The sequence below is a fragment of the Schistocerca serialis genome, chromosome 9, assembly GCF_023864345.2.
Source record: "Schistocerca serialis cubense isolate TAMUIC-IGC-003099 chromosome 9, iqSchSeri2.2, whole genome shotgun sequence".
In the NCBI taxonomy this organism is placed as follows: Eukaryota; Metazoa; Arthropoda; class Insecta; order Orthoptera; family Acrididae; genus Schistocerca; species Schistocerca serialis.
In genome coordinates, this window is record NC_064646.1 from 380,432,480 (window position 1) to 380,455,030 (window position 22,551).

At 38.1% G+C, this 22,551-nt stretch overlaps 1 protein-coding gene across 2 annotated transcripts in view; it reads right to left on the reverse strand.

Moving 5' to 3' along the window:
- LOC126418869 (fatty acid synthase-like) overlaps positions 1-22,551 on the reverse strand; it is a 431,809-nt gene that overhangs the window by 268,349 nt on the left and 140,909 nt on the right. For both annotated transcript variants that reach the window (XM_050085866.1, XM_050085867.1), the window contains exons 12-13: positions 13,418-13,500; positions 4,817-4,953 (exon numbers count right to left, since the gene is read on the reverse strand). In XM_050085866.1, the coding sequence (XP_049941823.1) occupies positions 4,817-4,953; positions 13,418-13,500 (220 nt within the window). The remainder of the gene's footprint in view (positions 1-4,816; positions 4,954-13,417; positions 13,501-22,551) is intronic.

Here is a 22,551-nt window from a genome sequence, read left to right on the forward strand (position 1 = left end):
AAAAAAAAAAGAGTTATAATTATTTTAAATGGGGCAAAATATCATTCTCCATGGAAAATAATCTTTCTGACTGCCACACGTCTCCCTGTTAGGCACAGTCCTATTTCTGTTCTATGTTAATTGGAAATTGGAAATTTGTGGTAAGGACTGTGGGAGAAAACTGCTGTGGTCATCGATCCCTAAGCTTATACACTACCTTAAACTAACTTACGCTAAGGACAACACACACCCACACACACACACACACACACACACACACACACACACACACACACACATACACATGCCCAAGGAAGTACTTGAACCTCCGACAGGGGGAGTCGCATGAACCGTGACAAGATGCCCCAGACCGCACGGCTACCCCGCACAGCTCTATGTTAATGATTTTCCATTCAACATCACTCTCCATTACTTGTATTTGCAGGCAATACTTCTGTGTTACTTGAAAATCATGATGCAGAAAAATTGACTGAATATTTATTGGCACCCAGGTACCTAGAAACTTGGTTTAGTAGCTAAATGGGTGAGTCTAAACATACATAAGACTGACATGACACAATTCAAAACCAAACAGTCAAAATGTGAGCAGGTTAAGATTTTTCACAACAACCGAGATATAGAAGAAACTGACTCAGTAAAATTTTTAATATTAAATTTGGGTAAAAAATTGAGCTGGCAGGCACTTACTGCCAACCTACATAACAATTTCAGCAGATTTGCATTTGCAGTGCAAATATTATCAATTGTAACTGACACGTACACATGAAAAGTAGCACATACAAGCTACTCTGAATCCAATGTTAGGTTTGGTCTTTCTTGGATGGAAGCTCAAATACACAGAGTGGATAGTCAAGATACAAGAAAAATTAATTAGTAATATTAGCACTGTAAATCATAAAAAAATAATGTCACCCATTATTTAACGTTAAATATTAACTGTCCCTTCTCTATATACTTATGGGTTTATTATCTTTTTTTTTATATCAAGCCAGAATTGTTTGATGGGGATGATTTTGTTCACACATAATATAAGAATCAAAGAAAAGTTATGTTTCATGTCCACAGCCTCAAACTGCATGCCCAGGTACTGAAATATAAAGGAATGAAAATTTACAATAAGTTGAAAAGGAACAAAGTAATGCAAATGAATTTAGGTCTACTGAAAAGAAGGCTGTATGATACTGAAATGCTAATACTCATTGGGTGATTCATACAGGATAAACTGGTATTTGTGCTGAATACAAATTCTTACACGTCCTACAAGGGAGAGAGAGAGAGCTGTTTAAAGAAATTTCATTTTAGTGTTATTATTTATTAATGTAAAAATAACTGTGATTGTAATGTAAATTTTTGACATGTTTCCTGTACACAAACTATGCAATTGCAATTTAAAATTAATGAAACACAATTCACCATATATAAACCAAAACTTAATTCAACACTTCACTTCGTAGACTCACACATATTTTAGAATTGTGCCAAAAAAAGAAGAAGAAACATTTTGACATTAAACAGCTTCTACAGCTTTTTTGAATTTATGAAACATCAGCTTTAAATTAAATATTTTCCATGGAACTTCTAAAGTAATTCCTGTGTGACATACGACAAAATGGTCACAATTATAGTGCAGAGTGACAAGTGACAATGATGCATTATTGTGTTCTGAATGATTTCTACATCATGATGCCAGATAAATATAATACAATATAATCAAGCGACAGTTTACAACATTTACAACAGAACAGGAACATAAGATGTATGAAAATGAAACATAAGCTCTGGAAAATTGTATGCAGTTATTTGTGTTTATTTAAATTGTGGGTACTAGTGAATATTTAAATTGTATATATCTGAAGATACAAAGTTAGTTCGTTTTGCTGATGATACAAGTATAGTAATATCATCCAAAAACCAAGAACTAAGGGATGTAATTGTAAATGATGTTTTTCACAAAATTATTAAGTGGTTCTCAGCAAACGGACTCTCTTTAAATTTTGATAAAACACGGTATATACAGTTCCATACAGTAAATGGCACAACTCCAGTAATAAATATAGACTTTGAACAGAAGTCTGTAGCTAAGGTAGAATTTTCAAAATTTTTAGGTGTGTCCATTGATGAGAGGTTAAACTGGAAGCAACACATTGATGGTCTGCTGAAACTTCTGAGTTCAGCTTTGTATGCTATTAGGGTTATTGCAAATATTGGTGATACGAATCTCAGTAAATTAGCTTACTATGCCTACTTTCATTCACTGCTTTCGTATGACATCATATTCTGCGGTAATTCATTGTTGAGTAGGAAAGTATTCATTGCCCAAAAATGTGTAATCAGAATAATTGCTGGAGCCCACCCACGGTCATCCTGCAGACATCTATTTAAGGATCTAGGGATCCTCACAGTATATATATTCACTTATGAAATTTGTTGTTAATAATCCAACCCAGTTCAAAAGTAATAGCACTGTGCATAGCTATAACACCAGGAGAAAGGATGATCTTCACTATGCAGGGTTAAATCTGACTTTGGCACAGATAGGGGTAAATTATGCTGCCCCAAAAGTCTTTGGTCACCTACCAAACAGCATCAAAAGCCTGACAGATAGCCAACTAACATTTAAAAATAAATTAAAAGAATTTCTAGATGACAACTCCTTCTACTCATTGGCTGAATTTTTAGATATAAATTAAGGGGGGGGGGGGGGGGGGGGGGGACAACAAAAACAACTACTTAAACATTAGTGTCATGCAATATTTTGTGTAATGTAATATCTTGTACAGACATCTTTTAATAACCTGACACGTTCCACATCATTACGAAGTGTCGTATTCATGATCTCTGGAACAAGTATTAATCTAATCTAATTTACATTTAATCAAGGAACACATTTAGGCAACATCCACACAACACACATTGTTTATGATTGTATAAATAAATAAATTATAATGATTAAACATTTGTGTTGTAGATACTGGTTCTCAATGTACAATTTTTATACCTGATGTCTTGTGGACTTTCTTGTAGTAACTATTAAGGAAATATAATTTCACTATTAGCTGTAGATTGATATCTTAGCAATAGCTTGCATTAAAAATAATTATTGTGGACAAGTGTAGAATGAAGATGTTGGACTGGCTATAAGTGATATTAAAGATAGTCTAGTACTGATAGCCAGGACTTTTTTTTTTTTTTTTTTTTTTTTCTTAAATGGGTCTTCAATGGTTCATCATCAAATGTAATTCTTCATTAATACTTATTACATTTCTGGACGACACAGTTTGAAAACAGCTCTAATTCATGGACTAACATGCTGAAAACATTTTAAGTGTATATGAAATTTATAAATGATGTATAAATGTACCAACTGATAATAGCATAAATTTATTTGTAGGATACATCAGAGGGACTCTAGTTGAATTTATCCCTCCATTACACAAAACAAGATGAGGCCAAGAATGAGGAGAATAATTTAAGGAATACTGTTTCAGAAAGGTGTATACATTTTCTAAATTGCAGTTATGGGCCATGCCCATTGTAACTCTATGTGATTTTACTTTATAATTTGTTTATCATATGTTGTTGTTGTTGTGGTCTTCAGTCCATAGACTGGTTTGATGCAGCTCTCCATGCTACTCTATCCTGCGCAAGCTTCTTCATCTCCCGGTACCTACTGCAGTCTACATCCTTCTGAATTTGTTTAGTGTACTCATCTCTTCGTCTCCCTCTATGATTTTTACCCTCCATGCTGCCCTCCAATACCAAATTGGTGATCCCTTGATGCTTCAGAATATGCCCTACCAACCGATCCCTTCTTCTAATCAAGTTGTGCTACAAATTTCTCTTCTCTCCAATTCTATTCAATACCTCCTCATTAGTTATGTGATCTACCCATCTAATCTTCAGCATTCTTCTGTAGTACCACATTTTGAAAGCTTCTATTCCCTTCTTGTCTAAACCATTTATCGTCCATGTTTCACTTCCATACATGGCTACACTCCATACAAATACTTTCATAAACAACTTCCTGACACTTAAATCTATACTTGATGTTAACAAATTTCTCTTGTTCAGAAACGCTTTCCTTGCCATTGCCAGTCTACATTTTATATCCTCTATACTTCAACCTTTAGTAGTTATTTTGCTCCCCAAATAGCAAAACTCATTTACTACTTTAAGCATCTCATTTCCTAATCTAATTCCCACAGCATCACCTGATTTAATTCGACTACATTCCATTATCCTTGTTTTGCTTTTGTTTATATTCATCTTATATCCTCCTTTCAAGACACTGTCCATTCCATTCAACTGCTCTTGCAGGTGCTTTGCTGTCTCTGACAGAATTACAATGTCATCGGCGAACCTCAAAGTTTTTATTTCTTCTCCATGGATTTTAATTCCTACTCTGAAATTTTCTTTTGTTTCCTATAGTCATCAATAATAAATGAACTTTACATCAGTACAGTTTCTATGTGGATGATCAGTGATCTGTTTGTACATAAAGAAATAGGAAATCCTAAAAAGTCACTGTATGATCTAGCTTGCCTCAAACATTTAAGTTAGAAAGATCTTTTTGAGGTGTGAACTGAAGCCAACTATATTGTGCAGAACATGACTTTTGATTCCAATTGCAATGATTACTACAACAAAAAAATTATTTGATAACCACAGGAATGACTTGAACACATTTTTAGGAATACTTTCCTTTTTTCTCTACATCTTACTGACTAATAGTTTTATTTCTTAGCTGAAAAGGTTTCGAAAAGCACAATAGTAATAAATCAAACTACATAAAATATTACAATATGTAAACACTAACCTGCCTAGAATCTGCAGTAAGGTTCGGCTGTTAGTAAGGACATTAAGAGAATTCGGAAGCTTGCTCTCTGGTGATATTTCAAGGACAATTATATCTTTTGTTTGAGGTCTGAAGTTTTTATAGTTGCTTTTAATTGCCTGAAACACAAATAACAGTTTTTTTTTTAAAATGGAACATTTGCTTAAGAATACTATGTAATTACAAAAACACAGAATGGCTGGCCTCCACTAACTTTCTCTAGATTTTGGAACTGATAATTTCTACCTCAAAAAGGAAAGAGGAATAAGTTGGGGATCTCGGAAGAGAAGCAGGAAACTCAGACCCCCAGTCTGAGAGAGACCCATCTATTGTCACAAAGAGAGCAACCAGACATAAAGGGAGAAGCATCATAGACAGAAGGTCAAAGATAGTAAGTTGGTAACACTGTGCCAGTGTCAGTACAGAGATGACAGCAGGAGAGTGTGAGATATAAACATTGATTAAGAGGAAGAGAAATGAGAAGTGAAATGAACATTGCAGCTAAGAACTATGAGGAAAGCAGAAAAGTTGATGGAAGAGCAGCAGAGATAGTTAGAGAGAGAGGAAGAAAGGAGGGGGGGGGGGGGGGGAGATATAAACACAAAAAATTATAAGTAACAGAGTAAATAAATAAAGTAATTATATTGTATGCTTGAATGTGCCTGTTTTGTGAAATAACACAGGAATTGTTCAGCCAGTAACAGCTACACTATGTGATCAAAAGTATCCAGACACATGGCTGAAAATGACTTACAAGTTCGTGGCGCAATCCATCGTTAATGCTGGAATTCAGTATGCTGTCGGCCCACCCTTAGCCTTTATGACAGCTTCCACTCTTGCAGGCATACATTCAACCAGGTGCTGGAAGGTTTCTTGGGGAATGGAAGCCCATTCTTCATGGAGTGCTGCACTGGGGAGAGGTATCAATGTCGGTTGGTGAGGCCTGGCACGAAGTCGGCTTCCCAAAACATCCCAAAGATGTTCTATAGGATTCAGGTCAGGACTCTGTGCAGGCCAGTCCATTACAGGAATGTTATAGTTGTGTAACCACTCTGCCACAGGCTGTGCATTATGAACAGGTGCTCAATCATGTTGAAAGATGCAATCGCCATCCCCGAATTGCTCTTCAACAGTGGGAAGCGAGAAGGTGCTTAAAACATCAATTTAGGCCTGTGCTGTGGTAGTGGCCCACAAAACAACAAGGGGTGGAAGCCCCTCCATGAAAAACACGACCACACTGTAGCACCACTGCCTCAGAATTTTACTGTTGGCACTATACACACTGGCAGATGATGTTCACTGGGCATTCCCCATACCCACACCCTGCCACCAGGTTGCCACATTTTGTACCATGATTTATCACTCCACAGAACATTTTTCCACTGTTCAATCGTCCAATGTTTACACTTCTCACACCAAGCAAGGTATCGTTTGGCATTTACCGACATAATGTGTGGCTTATGAGCAGTTGCTCAACCATGAAATCCAAGTTTTCTCACCTCCTGCATAACTGTCAAAGTAATTGCAGTGGATCCTGATGCAGTTTGGAATCTCTGTGTGATGATCTGGATAGATATCTGCCTATTACACATCAAGAACCTCTTCAGTTGTCATCAGTCTCTGTCAGTCAACAGAGAAGATCAGACTGTACGCTTTTCTGCTGTACGTGTCCCTTCACATTTCCACTTCACCATCACGTTGGAAACAGTGGACCTAGGGATGTTTAGGAGTGTGGAAATCTCAGGTACAGACATATGACACAAGTGACGCCCAATCACCTGACCACGTTTGAAGTCCACGAGATCTGCGGAATGCCCCATGCTGCTCTCTCATCATGTCTAATGACTACTGAGGTCGCTGATGTGGAGTGCCTGGCAGTAGGTGGCAGTACAAAGCACCTAATATGAAAAACGTATGTTTTTTGTGGGGTGTCCAGATACTTTTGATCACATAGTGTATATTTGTTATTATAAATAGGAATGCTGTTCATAATGGACATTGTAAAAAGTTCCTGCATCAGAACAGTAATATATTGTAACACAAAATAATCTTCAGTGGAATGCACATAACAGAAAACTATTTAAAAAGATTTTTTAAAAAAGAACATAATTCATAATGTCTGTGCATTTCATTTAATACCATTTAATTATATGAACAGTTGTGTGTGTATGTGTGTGTGTGTGTGTGTGTGTGTGTGATAAAAGATCCATATTTAGAATCTGAGTGTTTGTATCTAATGGTATCATCAATTGTGTATGATCTTCAGGCTCCGAGCAGCACCATTCAACATTGTGTTTATGTGCTTATTTACACTTATTTCCTTTTCTACTGTAATTCAACATCAGAATCTTCACTAATTTCATTCATCTGTTGACTGGATAAATAAATGAATAGTTAAATTTGTAGAGAACCCAGAACTTATGTGAGGTATTGCAAGTGTCAATACAGTATTAGCATAAGCACTCGGAAAAAAGTCCACACATTATTAATATAAACATATAAAAAAGGGCAAGAGAATTAAAATAAAATATGTATAAAGCTAATGTTCCCTAAATGTGTAACACATAAATTACACAATTACAATAGACAGATTTCCAATCACCCAGTTTTCTTTATCTCAGGTAAAAAATTATCTACTTCATATGCACTCAGTTCTAATAAAAATATTTTATTTTTTTATTTATTGAATTGTTGATTATAATGAAAGTATGTCATTTTTATTCTTGGTAATGTAGCTGTGGCGCATGTGATACTATTGATATCTGCAACAATTTCTCTGAACGTACAGAGTCATAATTTCAAAAATTATGTAATTGAATCTACAAGATCCATGAGTGCTACGCTGTATTTTATCTCCATTGCATTCTTTTGCACTTTAAAAACTTTGTTTCCACTCTTCTGGTGATGTGTTAGTATTCAGTGTCATAGACATATGTCTGTTCATCATAGTATTGAAATATTAATATGAATGTGTAGATTCATTACTATTTTTGCATGCCATTTTACTCTGTCATAATCCCAAGCCAATTAAATATTAATTGTTAAACAAAGTAAAAGAGGAAAAAAAGTATTTACGTCTGGTTCCATAACCATGTTATGATTCCAGATTATATGTGGATCCTATATTTTGTCTTAACACCAAAGGGGTTGACTTTACATTAACATTGATCTATGGAGTATTTCAACTTTTCTACTGTTCCTAATGTGATGAACACAGCTCTCTTCTATTATGCTACAGCATTAATGTCAATGAGACTTAAACTTGTATAGAATACTGAGGGGCAATATGTGTCGTTACCCACACTTATTACCATCAACTTCAACCTTCTGTATTCTGTTCCTTAAATAAGATTTGATTAAGTGAGTACAAGTTTCTAGAAATCCACAAAACTACTGTGTTTGATAATTATTTACAAGACACTACATTGAATTATTTTAGTAAAACAAAACATCCACTCCAAGCTACTAATCCATTTTTAGTTTCTTAGTGCAATTTGTTAGAAATAACAAAGCAGCTTCAACTGTGCCTGAATTTAATCTTAAATTACATTAATTATAAATTGAAACATTTCCATTCTGACTTCCTGACAAAGCATTGAAATACATCCATACACTAACACAAGCTCATCTCCCATTTTCTTTATACTATAGAATACTCATATTTTTTCACAGTATTCATACACACCAAACAATATTGCACTGTATGACATAATCCATGCTTAACCAAGAGCACTGCCCACCTACTCTGCCAGCTCTTGACTCCAGCAGTTAACAGTGGTACCCTTTGAAGGCTCTCATCAACTTCATATTTTTGCTTAATTACAAGTAAATGTTAATTACAATAACAGTACAAAAAGTAAATATTGGAAAGTCAATCACATTAAGTTTTAAGGCTGATAATTTCACGTATGTAATGCAAGGCACCACTGTTTTAACATCATAAGTACATACTCAATCAGTATTCTCGCAAATCTGAATCCAACAGCCATTAATTAACTATTGAACAAAAGTTAAAAATTTAAAATTTCTCCCTTAAAATAAAAGTTATTGGAAATCTAAAAATACCATTACGATTGGAAAATTTTGGGCTACACTATCACTGAAACTGATTTCAGATATAGGAATGGAAAAAGAATGGTTAGTTATCCTAATTCAAATCGGGTTTTAATATATAAAGATTTGTGAGAAAGTAAATACCTTCTTGGAATTAGCAAAAATTGGATTACAAAACCATGTAGGAGGTTAGTCCTGAAGATTTAATGTTTACTTCAAGATTATTGCTTAGTGATGACTTTATGAAGCCTTCAAATCATCTTCTGAGTTAATGAATTTGACACAGAACTAATTGCATCACACTGTTCATCACAATGTCTAAGACCGAAAACTACATGACTGCAATAACAAGAATCTAAATTACATCAATAAATGAAAAAGTTGACAAACACATGTAGACATTTATGTCTGCATCTATGCTTGGCAAACCACCGTGAGGTACATGGCAGAAGATACATCCCACTGTACCAATTATCAGGATTTCTTCCTGTTCCATTCATGTATGGAGCACGGGAAGAATGAATGTTTACATGCCTCTGTGCATGCAGTAATTATTCTAATTGCATCCTCATGATCACTGCATGAGCAATATGTAGGGAGTCGTAGTATATCCCTAGAGTAATTGTTTAAACTTCTTGAAGACTTAAGGTGCAGTTATGATATATATGAAGATGTGCTAAAAAGTAATGTCTCCAAATTTTTTATGTGATAACTTTTAAAGGTTTTTAAATAAAACTAACAGTATGAATATTCTATATCTCTATTCTTCATGTTGACATCTTTATTTCTCAATAAAGGCACCCAGTGACACATACATGTCTCCCAATGTGGCACCATCACTATAGAATGTTTGACTTTGTTCACAGAGCCACAAATTTGCCTCTACTTGTACTACTTCTTCTCTTATCAAAGTGAAGTCCTGAAGTTCTCAGAGGTGTTCTTGAAGTTTTGGAAACAGATGAAAAATGGATGGAGCAAAGTCATGACCATATGGAAGGTGATCAATGACAGTAAACCCACAGCATCAGATTGTTGTAGATGTCCCAGTGCTCATGTGTGGTCTGACATTGTCAAGCTGAAGGAGAGGGAGCTCCTTGTTTGCACAAACTCATCAAATTTGATACTTGATTACAGCATGCTGTTTCTCAAACACCAACATATGAACCTTACATGCCACCATGTTACAATTTGGAGCCCAAAAGTGGCAGAAGACTGCATATACATAGACATGAAAAATAAAGATGCAGAATGTTAATAACATTAATATTTTATTTAAAAAGCCTTAAGAATTTTCTCATAAAAAAAAATTCCGAAACATTACTTTTCAGCACTCCGTCCTATACATAAAAGAAGAAGCAGAATAAGAGGAAGAAGTGAAGGTGTTTATATCATGTTAGGTTGTTTGAAACAAACTACATTTCCAACCGAATATCTTGTTTTCCTGAAAATATTTACATACTGCTGGTTTAATTCTGTTGCATGAGAGAATGTCTGGGGGGTCAATTTTTAAATAAAATGTACTTCGTATTATTTGACTTGAAGCTGAGTAGCACAGCATCAGTTAATCCCACAAATCAACGTAACATGCTTCTATGATTTCTGCATATACTGCTGTTGGAAACTGTAATAGGTATTTTTTCATTTTTCTTATTTGCCACTACATTAGCAGATGAGAGAATTTCATCTTCTATAGACTATCTTTTACACAGATATGAGTTAGATAGGCATAAGGAGAACAAGGGAAATATGGGAATATTTACGAGTACCAACTGAACAACGAACATACTGTGTTTTCAATGTTTACAAAAATAGGGCAATTGACTATAACTTTGGTATCTCAGGAATACTTTGTTTGATAACATATTACAAAAGACTTGACAGAGATAGGGAGAACTATGTAGCGTAGTGAAACAAAAAACATCTTCATTATTAAGATAACTGTGTACTGTTTGTGTATGATGATAAAAAATCCGCCAAATTTTCTAGGCATGACCGATAGTCACCATGGTTTCCTGTGTTTGGCTAACATGAAGAGTCCATTTCTGCACATAAGCTATTGGGAATCCAAGTAGTAAGCACATGTAAGGCCAATAATTGTGAGCTCCTCTGTTTCTTTCAACTAGTAAAATTACTGGTGTGAGGTGCTGTCTCAATAGGAGAGTGTCGGGTAAATGTGCAACCTAGTAGAAATATTGGCTCAAACACATGTGTCAGGAAACATGGCTGTAGAATTGTTAGACTTTCTTCAGTGCCCTAGCAACTGGTGATAATAGCAAAATACAATAACACTTGCAAATAAATTAAAAAATGGACTAGTTTAGTAACTGAATGTGATAAGCATTTATGACTTAAATTTAACAAAGTTTATTTTATTAAATAAAAGAGAATTCACTTGTGAATGGTAGCCTCACGATAAAATAAATAAAATGAAAACAGTTTTGATGTGAACAATTTGTTAGCTTGATTCATATATGCATGCAGAAAAGTTGGCAGTACATCAGATCTGAACACTGTGAATTCCAACAGCAAGAGCCTATCACATGTAAGTATTAATTTTCAACATCCATAGGCACCCTAAATTTATGAAAATCTGAAATTAAAGGTTGTTAAATGATTGCACAGTCATTTAAAAGTGATAATAAATCTGAACCAAAATATCTATTTATTTTCATGTAAGTGCTAACTATTTCACAAGATATTGATTCAAACAGGCTTTAGATCACTGCTGCACATTGTGTCACACTGAAATACAAAATGTTTTACTCATTTCACTATCCAATACCCATCTCCCTTAAACCAATTAACCAACAAAGTTAGAAGTTCTCACAGTATGTGAACAACTACCATCTGTAGATGATGAACTAACATAAGAGTTCAACACACAGCATAAAATTTAAGGTCTTTCACACTGAGTGCTGTCAATATACCACAAAAAAAATTTCACTCCAGCATTGTCTACTACAAAATTCACCACCTTGATTGTGACCACAACTGACAGCAAAAAACACCATGCCACTGATACATCTTGCTTATAAATGGTTGCTAACGTTGCATTGCCTTGTTCATTACAATGAAAATTATTTCATGTCCAACATTCAAATTCTGCAAACAAAACATTAAAACTACACATATATAAAGATAGCCACCTTTGTTGTGATTCTTTGCCCCCTTACAAACTATGTCATAAATCTATTGGTTCCCTTATTATTGACAAAATACACATTGAATCATTTTGCACAAGGAAAACATAAAAATAAAAATTAAGTTACCATTTATTCTGAATAATCTTTCAATAACCTTTCACCTAATCCTCAGATGGATAACCGGCAATGGATGAGCCGACACTGTGCTGACTTCATAACACATGTTACTGTGCAGAATTGCATATTCTGACTTAATTTGATGGATTGCAAAATTGTTTGTTACTTGTATTAAAGTATGATGTAGTATAAACTGGTATATTTCATTTACCACCTGATTTGAGTCTGTAGCACTTCAGGTTCACACACAATTAAATTGTTAAGGAAATTGGAAAAAATGACGATTACTTATACTGCTATAATTTGTATAGTTTTCAGCATATAAAAATGTTCGAAGCATTGATGGGCTCAATGATGCACTCAATTTGGTATCTTTGAGATTAATGTATAATTACTTGATGCTATGAAACTAAACATTCAAGATTTTTAACAATATAATGAGAAGGAAATTTGCTACCCACTATATAGCGGAATGCTGAGTCACAGATAGGCACAACAAAAAGACTTTCACAAATAAAGACTTTGGCCATTAAGGCCTTTGTCAACAAAACACACATACACACACCACACACACACACACACACACACACACACACACACACACACACACACACACACACACACTCATACAGATGCAACTCACACACACGACTGCAGTCTCATGTAAATGAAACCACACTGCCTGAAACTGCATTCATGTGTGTGAGTTGCGTTTGTGTGTGTGTGTGTGTGTGTGTGTGTGTGCGCGTACATGTCTATTGTTGATGAAGGCCTTAATAGCCAAAAGCTTTAATTGTGAGAATCTTTTTGTTGTACCTAATCTGCCACTCAGCGTCTCCACTATACAGTGAATAGCAACTCTCCTTCTCATAATATTGTTACATACCATCCTGGATTTTCCATTGTTTCATTCAAGATTTTTACATAAACATATTTTATTTCTGTGAGCATTCTCTCCATATATATTGGCAACAGGTAAATCCCTCACATCTTCAGTGTCTCTCAGAGCTTACTGTTTGCCTGACTGCCAGGACAATGTTTAAGCTCCACTCTTTGTGCTGGACTATCATCACTCCTTCAGAATGGTATGTGCAATTAAAACACAATCTTGTATACGTCCTAAGGATCCATTATGTCACATGCTTACAACTTTTAATGCAGATGGCTAGCTTGTTTGCCAGACTATACAGCACAAATATGGATTTGTCATCTCAGCTACACTTGTGAATGCTACTGAGCTAAAACAGATAAAAAGTTCTCAGACACTCACATCTATATCCACATCTGAGTCATATAGTGGAGTCATAGCCCGAGCTTGTCTTGGTCCAGAGCCATCATTTAAAGCACATCTGGCTGGAAAGAAAAACAGAGAATGTAGCACTGCATATTTTGTAATTCCATATCTACATAACTTACGTCAGCTCTTAATTTTAAAGAAATATCTCTTTAAGAAATCATACTTTCCAAAGAGCCACTCACTTCAAAATATTAATTTGACAATGACTAAAGAAAGCTTTACATACACTTTTCTTTACACTTGAATAAATAAAAACGAGTATTTGCATTATCAGTATTCAGCAGTTGTGACAGATGATACTTCACCTGTTTTCAATTGTGAGCATGTATTTCTTGTGTGTGTGTGTGTGTGTGTGTGTGTGTGTGTGTGTGTGTGTGTTGTCCCAATTACCTACTGCGATCTATGTCTCTTCTGGAGCTAGGTTTGAAGTCATTTTTCCTTTTCTCCAGGACATATGCGGATATCATTTCTTTTGTCTCAGCCATCAGTATACCAATGATAGCAACTCAAATACAGTTTTGAAAACAAAATGCTCAACTGTATGCTTAATTTTGTGTTGCACCAATTGCTGCTCATTTCATGGTTAATATATTTATTTATTTATATGTCCATGAAGCACCTTATAATGCTACCAAATATGTATACATAAGCCAAAAAAGTTTATAACAAATACATAAAGTTATATATATATATATATATATATATATATATATATATATATATATATATATATAAAAAACAAAGATGATGTGACTTACCAAATGAAAGTGCTGGCAGGTCGACAGACACACAAACATACACACAAAATTCAAGCTTTCGCAACAAACTGTTGCCTCATCAGGAAAGAGGGAAGGAGAGGGAAAGACGAAAGGAAGTGGGTTTTAAGGGAGAGGGTAAGGAGTCATTCCAATCCCGGGAGCGGAAAGACTTACCTTAGGGGGAAAAAAGGACGGGTATACACTCGCACACACACACATATCCATCCACACATATACAGACACAAGCAGACATATTTAAAAACCTGCTTGTGTCTGTATATGTGTGGATGGATATGTGTGTGTGTGCGAGTGTATACCTGTCCTTTTTTCCCCCTAAGGTAAGTCTTTCCGCTCCCGGGATTGGAATGACTCCTTACCCTCTCCCTTAAAACCCACTTCCTTTCGTCTTTCCCTCTCCTTCCCTCTTTCCTGATGAGGCAACAGTTTGTTGCGAAAGCTTGAATTTTGTGTGTATGTATGTGTCTGTTTGTGTTTCTATCGAACTTCCAGCGCTTTCGTACGGTAAGTCACATCATCTTTGTTTATAATAGAGGGAAACATTCCATGCGGGAAAAATATATTTAAAAACAAGGTAAGTCTTTCCACTCCCGGGATTGGAATGACTCCTTACACTCTCCCTTAAAACCCACTTCCTTTCATCTTTCCCTCGCCTTTCCTCTTTCCTGATGAGGCAACAGTTTGTTGCGAAAGCTTGAATTTTGTGTGTATGTATGTGTCTGTCTGTGTTTCTATCGACTTGCCGGCACTTTCGTATGGTAAGTCACATCATCTTCGTTTTTTTTTTAATATATATATATATATATATATATATATATATATATATATATATATATATATATATATATATTAAAAAAACAAAGATGATGTGACTTACCAAACGAAAGTGCTGGCACGTCGATAGACACACAAACAAACACAAACATACACAGAAAATTCTAGCTTTCACAACCAACGGTTGCCTCGTCAGGAAAGAGGGAAGGAGAGGGAAAGACGAAAGGATGTGGGTTTTAAGGGAGAGGGTAAGGAGTCATTCCAATCCCGGGAGCGGAAAGACTTACCTTAGGGGGAAAAAAGGACAGGTATACACTCGCACACACACACATATCCATCCGCACATACACAGACACAAGCAGACATTTGTAAAGGCAAAGAGTTTGGGCAGATATGTCAGTCGAGGCAGAAGTAAAGAGGCAAAGATGTTGTTGAAAGACAGGTGAGGTATGAGCGGCGGCAACGTGAAATTAGCGGAGGTTGAGGCCTGGCGGATAACGAGAAGAGAGGATATACTGAAGGGCAAGTTCCCATCTCTGGAGTTCTGACTGGTTGGTGTTAGTGGGAAGTATCCAGATAACCCAGACGGTGCAACACTGTGCCAAGATGTGCTGGCCGTGCACCAAGGCATGTTTAGCCACAGGGTGATCCTCATTACCAACAAACACTGTCTGCCTGTGTCCATTCATGCGAATGGACAGTTTGTTGCTGGTCATTCCCACATAGAATGCGTCACAGTGTAGGCAGGTCAGTTGGTAGATCACGTGGGTGCTTTCACACGTGGCTCTGCCTTTGATCGTGTACACCTTCCGGGTTACAGGACTGGAGTAGGTGGTGGTGGGAGGGTGCATGGGGCAGGTTATACACCGGGGGCAGTTACAAGGGTAGGAGCCAGAGGGTAGGGAAGATGGTTTGGGGATTTTATAGGGATGAACTAAGAGGTTACGAGGTTAGGTGGATGGCGGAAAGACACTCTTGGTGGAGTGGGGAGGATTTCATGAAGGATGGATCTCATTTCCGGGCAGGATTTGAGGAAGTTGTATCCCTGCTGGAGAGCCACATTCAGAGTCTGATCTAGTCCCAGAAAGTATTCTGTCACAAGTGGGGCACTTTTGTGGTTCTTCTGTGGGAGGTTCTGGGTTTGAGAGGATGAGGAAGTGGCTCTGGTTATTTGCTTCTGTACCAGGTCGGGAGGGTTGTTGCGGGATGCGAAAGCTGTTGTCAGGTTGTTGGTGTAATGGTTCAGGGATTCCGAACTGGAGCAGATTCGTTTGCCACAAAGACCTAGGCTGTAGGGAAGGGACCGTTTGATGTGGAATGGGGGGCAGCTGTCGTAATGGAGGTACTGTTGTTTGTTGGTGGGTTTGATGTGGACGGACGTGTGAAGCTGGCAATTGGACAGGTGGAGGTCAACATCAAGGAAAGTGGCATGGGATTTGGAGTAGGACCAGGTGAATCTGATGGAACCAAAGGAGTTGAGGTTGGAGAGGAAATTCTGGAGTTCTTCTTCACTGTGACTCCAGATCATGAAGATGTCATCAATAAATCTGTACCAAACTTTGGGTTGGCAGGCCTGGGTAACCAAGAAGGCTTCCTCTAAGCGACCCATGAATAGGTTGGCGTACGAAGGGGCCATCCTGGTACCCATGGCTGTTCCCTTTAATTGTTGGTATGTCTGGTCTTCAAAAGTGAAGAAGTTGTGGGTCAGGATGAAGCTGGCTAAGGTAATGAGGAAAGAGGTTTTAGGTAGGGTGGCAGGTGATCGGCGTGAAAGGAAGTGCTCCTTCGCAGCGAGGCCCTGGACGTGCGGGGTATTTGTGTATAAGGAAGTGGCATCAATGGTTACAGGGATGGTTTCCGGGGGTAACGGATTGGGTAAGGATTCCAGGCATTCGAGAAAGTGGTTGGTGTTTTTGATGAAGGATGGGAGATTCCATGTAATGGGTTGAAGGTGTTGATCTACGTAGGCAGAGATACGTTCTGTGGAGGCTTGTTAACCAGCTACAATGGGGCGGCCGGGATGATTGGGTTTGTGAATTTTAGGAAGAAGGTAGGAGGTAGGGGTGTGGGGTATCGGTGGGGTCAGGAGGTTGATGGAGTCAGGTGAGAGGTTTTGTAGGGGGCCTAAGGTTCTGATGATTCCTTGAAGCTCCGCCTGGACATCAGGAATGGGATTACCTTGGCAAACTTTGTATGTGGTGTTGTCTGAAAGCTGACGCAGTCCCTCAGCCACATACTCCCGACGATCAAGTACCACGGTCGTGGAACCCTTGTCCACCGGAAGAATGACGATGGACCGGTCAGCCTTCAGATCACGGATAGCCTGGGCTTCAGCAGTGGTGATGTTGGGAGTAGGATTAAGGCTTTTTAAGAAGGATTGAGAGGCAAGGCTGGAAGTCAGAAATTCCTGGAAGGTTTGGAGAGGGTGATTTTGAGGAAGAGGAGGTGGGTCCCGCTGTGACGGAGGACGGAACTGTTCCAGGCAGGGTTCAATTTGGATAGTGTCTTGGGGAGTTGGATCATTAGGGGTAGGATTAGGATCATTTTTCTTCGTGGCAAAGTGATACTTCCAGCAGAGAGTACGAGTGTAGGACCTCTTAGTTCATCCCTATGAAATCCCCAAACCACCTTCCCTACCCACTGGCTCCTACCCTTGTAACCACTCCCAGTGTAAAACCTGTCCCATGCACCCTCCCACCACCACCTACTCCAGTCCTGTAACCCGGAAGGTGTACACGATCAAAGGCAGAGCCATGTGTGAAAGCACCCACGTGATCTACCAACTGACCTACCTACACTGTGACGCATTCTATGTGGGAATGACCAGCAACAAACTGTCCATTCGCATGAATGGACACAGGCAGACAGTGTTTGTTGGTAATGAGGATCACCCTGTGGCTAAACATGCCTTGGTGCACGGCCAGCACATCTTGGCACAGTGTTACACCGTCCAGGCTATCTGGATACTTCCCACTAACACCAACCTATCTGAACTCCGGAGATGGGAACTTGCTCTTCAATATATCCTCTCTTCCTGATATCCACCAGGCCTCAATCTCCACTAATTTCAAGTTGCCGCCACTCATACCTCACCTGTCATTCAACAACATCTTTGCCTCTGCACTTCCGCCTCGACTGACATCTCTGCCCGAACTCTTTGTCTTTAAATATGTCTGCTTGTGTCTGTATATGAGTGGATGGATATGTGTGTGTGTGCGAGTGTATACCTGTCCTTTTTTCCCCCTAAGGTAAGTCTTTCCGCTCCCGGGATTGGAATGACTCCTTACCCTCTCCCTTAAAACCCACTTCCTTTCGTCTTTTCCTCTCCTTCCCTCTTTCCTGATGAGGCAACAGTTTGTTGCGAAAGCTTGAATTTTGTGTGTATGTATGTGTCTGTGTTTCTATCGACCTGCCTGCCAGCGCTTTCGTATGGTAAGTCACATCATCTTTGTTTTTTATATATATATATATATATATATATATATATATATATATATAATAGAGGGAAACATTCCATGTAGGAAATATATATATATATATATATATATATATATATATATATGTATGTGTGTGTGTGTGTGTGTGTGTGTGTGTGTGTGTGGGAAAAATATATCTAAAAACACAGATGATGTGACTTACCGAACGAAAGTGCTGGCAGGTCGATAGACACACAAACAAACACAAACATACACACGAAATTCAAGCTTTCGCAACAAACTGTTGCTTCATCAGTAAAGAGGGAAGTAGAGGGAAAGACGAAAGGATGTGGGTTTTAAGGGAAAGGGTAAGGAATCATTCCAATCCCGGGAGCGGAAAGACTTACCTTAGGGGGAAAAAAGGACAGGTATACACTCGCACACACACACATATCCATCCGCACATACAAAGACACAAGCAGACATGAAAATTTATAAAAATACCTGGGTGTAACAAATAATATTTGGGAATATGAAATGGAATGATAATATGGACTCAGTTGGATGTAAAGCAGGTGGAAGACTTTGTTTCATTGGCAAGTTATGGGGAAAATGCAGCCTTCTACAAAGGACACTGCACTGCAATGAAACTGGGCAGTGTGGCACAGTTAGTTTAGTATAGAACCTTATCCACTGATTTAGTGTAGAACAGAATCGCCCCCGTTGAATTTAGGTCACGTATCTGCAATTTTGGATTACTATGACACACTTCATTGACACATGTCACTTTTGTATTGTCCTCTATTCACTAGCAAATTGTCCTTTTAAGGTCAAACATGAACCTCAATACCTAATTATTTTGAATAGTATAATAATACTTGGTATGTAAATAATGCTTTTGTAATACAAGGAACATAAGTCTATAAGGGAGGGGGGAGTGACCAGTGTGAAGTGCACTGAGGTGCCATGTACTCAGTAATGGTTGCTAACCTGTTGGTTTCTCCCCATACTCTGGAAACTGTAGTCAAATGCACGGCAGAGTGTACTGCCCATTGTAGCATTCACTAGGGTGTTTTATTGTTCCATTTGTGTATGGAGTATGGGAGGAATGATGGTTTGTATACCCTTGTGCCAACTGTAATTAGTCTAATGTTTACTGTTATTTCTATGTGAGCAATGTGTAGTGGGCTGAAGAATATCTCTAGATTTATCACTTAATACTGGTTCTTGAAATTTTATAATGCTCTCCAGTGAGTCAAAAACCTGGGGACTGTACATGTTGTCCTTCTTTGTAAGCATTCAGTGTCTCCCGTCAGTTCTGTTTGATATATATTCCACACACTTGAGCAATATTGGGAGATGGGAAGCTGTAATAGACCCTTTTCTTGTTGCAGCAGCATCAGTTTCATAGAAAAAATGAAATCTAATACATTTTATTTTTAATTTAAATAGTGGAAATTCCTATGTGGAATAACAATATGGAAACGAAGGGCTGCTGCTCACAACAAAGAGAAGCACTGTGCCACAGACAGGCACATGAAAAAGACTGCTAGAACATTGAGCCTTTGTACAAAGGCCTCCTTCCAGAGTAGAAACACACACACATTCACACAAGCATGACTACCCCACACACATGACCACTGTCTCCAGGCACTGTAGTCCAAAAGTATTTTTTTGTTGTCTAACTGAGATTTTGTAGTTGCCTGCCCACAAATGCAAGTTGCTGGAAGATTGAAAAACTTAATGAAAATATTAAAATATTGTTCCTACATAGACATCTTCCTCTTGGATATTTTATTTTATTGTAATCTGGGGGATGGCTGTTTCCTGAAATATTCAAAATATTCTGCAATTTTCAACAGCTATTCACTGATGAAACACATTTACTATTGCAGACGATTTGTTTTCTGCTCTTCCTTCTGTGCACTGTCAACTTTGGCCAGATTGTAAAGCATAGAGAATACTTCACATATTTCATCTTAATATCCTACTCATTGTGGTAACAAATGTTAACTGGCTCCAAACATTACACATGACAGTATTCACTAACAATTTGTTAACTTTCATATTGCTATTTACCACATAAAATTCACACAACAACAAACGAATTTTTAAAAATGTTATGTAGATACATACTTAAAAACCTTTTCATATGGATAATTTTAATATGAATGCCATAAGAAATGAAGTATTTTAGTTGATTATAGTGCTTCTGGTACCAACATTCTTCCCAGAAATTTTATTAATTATGCAAATGTTAGGCATTTTGTTTTGCATGTGGTAATTGGTCACAGTAGATCCAGTATATGTAAAAACAAAAATTGTTTTGATATTTGATACAAAACATTTAGAGGAAAAATTGTTACTAGATTCAAGTTCAGATTCCCTCCCTTCTCTAGCTAAATGGTCAGACAGTCCATTCCCTCAGATGCTCATATGACTTCAGACCCAGAGAAAGACAACAGAGCAAACAGCATGGCCAAGGGCATAGAGAGAGTCATGGATAGTAGAGACCAAAGGGTGACGAGAATAGCATGAATCTATAGCATGCAGGCTGTTCACTGAGTTGGTACATATTATAACACTGTGGATGGAGGCCTGAGTAACAAAGTGGAGGACCCTGTTAATGGCCAGCAGTTCTGTTGTGAACACACTACATGATCTCAGCAATAAATGGTGTTCTAAACAAGTAGGAGACATGAAAGTATATCTTGCTCTATCTACTGTCTTTCAACCATAGCGTAGAAGATGGTACTATCCTGGAACTCTATAAGGATGGAACATACAAGACACCAGAATACCACCACAGGGGTAACAGATACCTTAGGATCCTGGAATAGGTCAGTCCTACTCTGTAGTCTAGGCACCATACAAGAGGGATGTGGGAGGAAATACATGGGGCACATTTCAGTGAGTGGAGATGGATATCCCAATATAGGGAAGTGAGATACATTCCAATTGGCAATCCCATCCATGGGCGGTTATCAGGAGGTAGACATCCCTCATTTGCAAAGAGGACATGGAATCAGCAAATGGCGATTGCTTAAGAAACCAGGAGTTGGCTCTATCATTCTTGTACAGGAGGAATCCCTGCTTCTGCAAGGAGACTGTCAATGGGGCTAGTGCAAAAGGCACCAATAGCCAGACACGCCCCACAATGGTGAACAGGAGCAAGTATTTTCAGAGTGGAAGGAGCTGCTGAGCCATAAACCTGATACCATAACCTAGTCTGTACAAAACCAGAGCATGATAAAGATGGAGAAGAGTAGTACAATCTACACCCCAAGATGTGTGGGCCAGGAGGCAGAGAGCATTAAGCTTCCGCATGTATGTAGTCTTCAGGTGGCGAATATGCGGCAGCCATGTCAGCTTTTTATTAAAACTAAAGCCCACAAAATGGAACTGTGCTACAACATCTAGGAGCTTCGGATCAGGGTATACTATGGGATGATGGCAAAAATGTGTATCCCACATTTTGGGGGAGGAAATTGGAGGCCATTGAAGACAACCAATGTAGAGGTCCTTCAGATGGCACCTTGGAGCTGGCACTCAGCAGATGCTATCAAGTGGGAGTTGCAACACATGCAACAATCATCCACATACAATGCTGGGGTAACCAGAGGACCAACAGATGTTACAAGCCCATTGATGGATATGAGGAAGAGAATGGTACTTAACACAGGACCCTGTGGGAAACTGTTCTCCTGTCTCTGAGGGGTGCTGAGTGAAGTGCCAACTTGAACCCAGAAGAGCTGGTGGGACAAAAACTTTCAGATAAAAATTGGAAGGGGGTCGCGAAAGCTCCATTCAAGGAGGATAACTAAAATGTGAATGTGCCATGCAGTCTCATATGTCTTGTGTAGATCAAAGAAGATGTGACAAGGTGCTGGCTATTAGTAAATGCCTGTCAGATGGCTGTTTCCAATCTAAGTAAATGGTCAGTTGTAGACCGTCTTTCCTGGTAGCCTCACTGGTACAGCGACAAAAGGACCTGAGATTCGTGTACCCAACATAATCTCAAGCAGTTTACACAGTACATGGGCAATAGCTGTCGGGAGAGGCTCAAAGACGGGGATAACTGTACTGTCTTGCTATTGTGAGGGGAAGACACCCGTGAGCCAAATGTGGCTGAAGGCTCTAA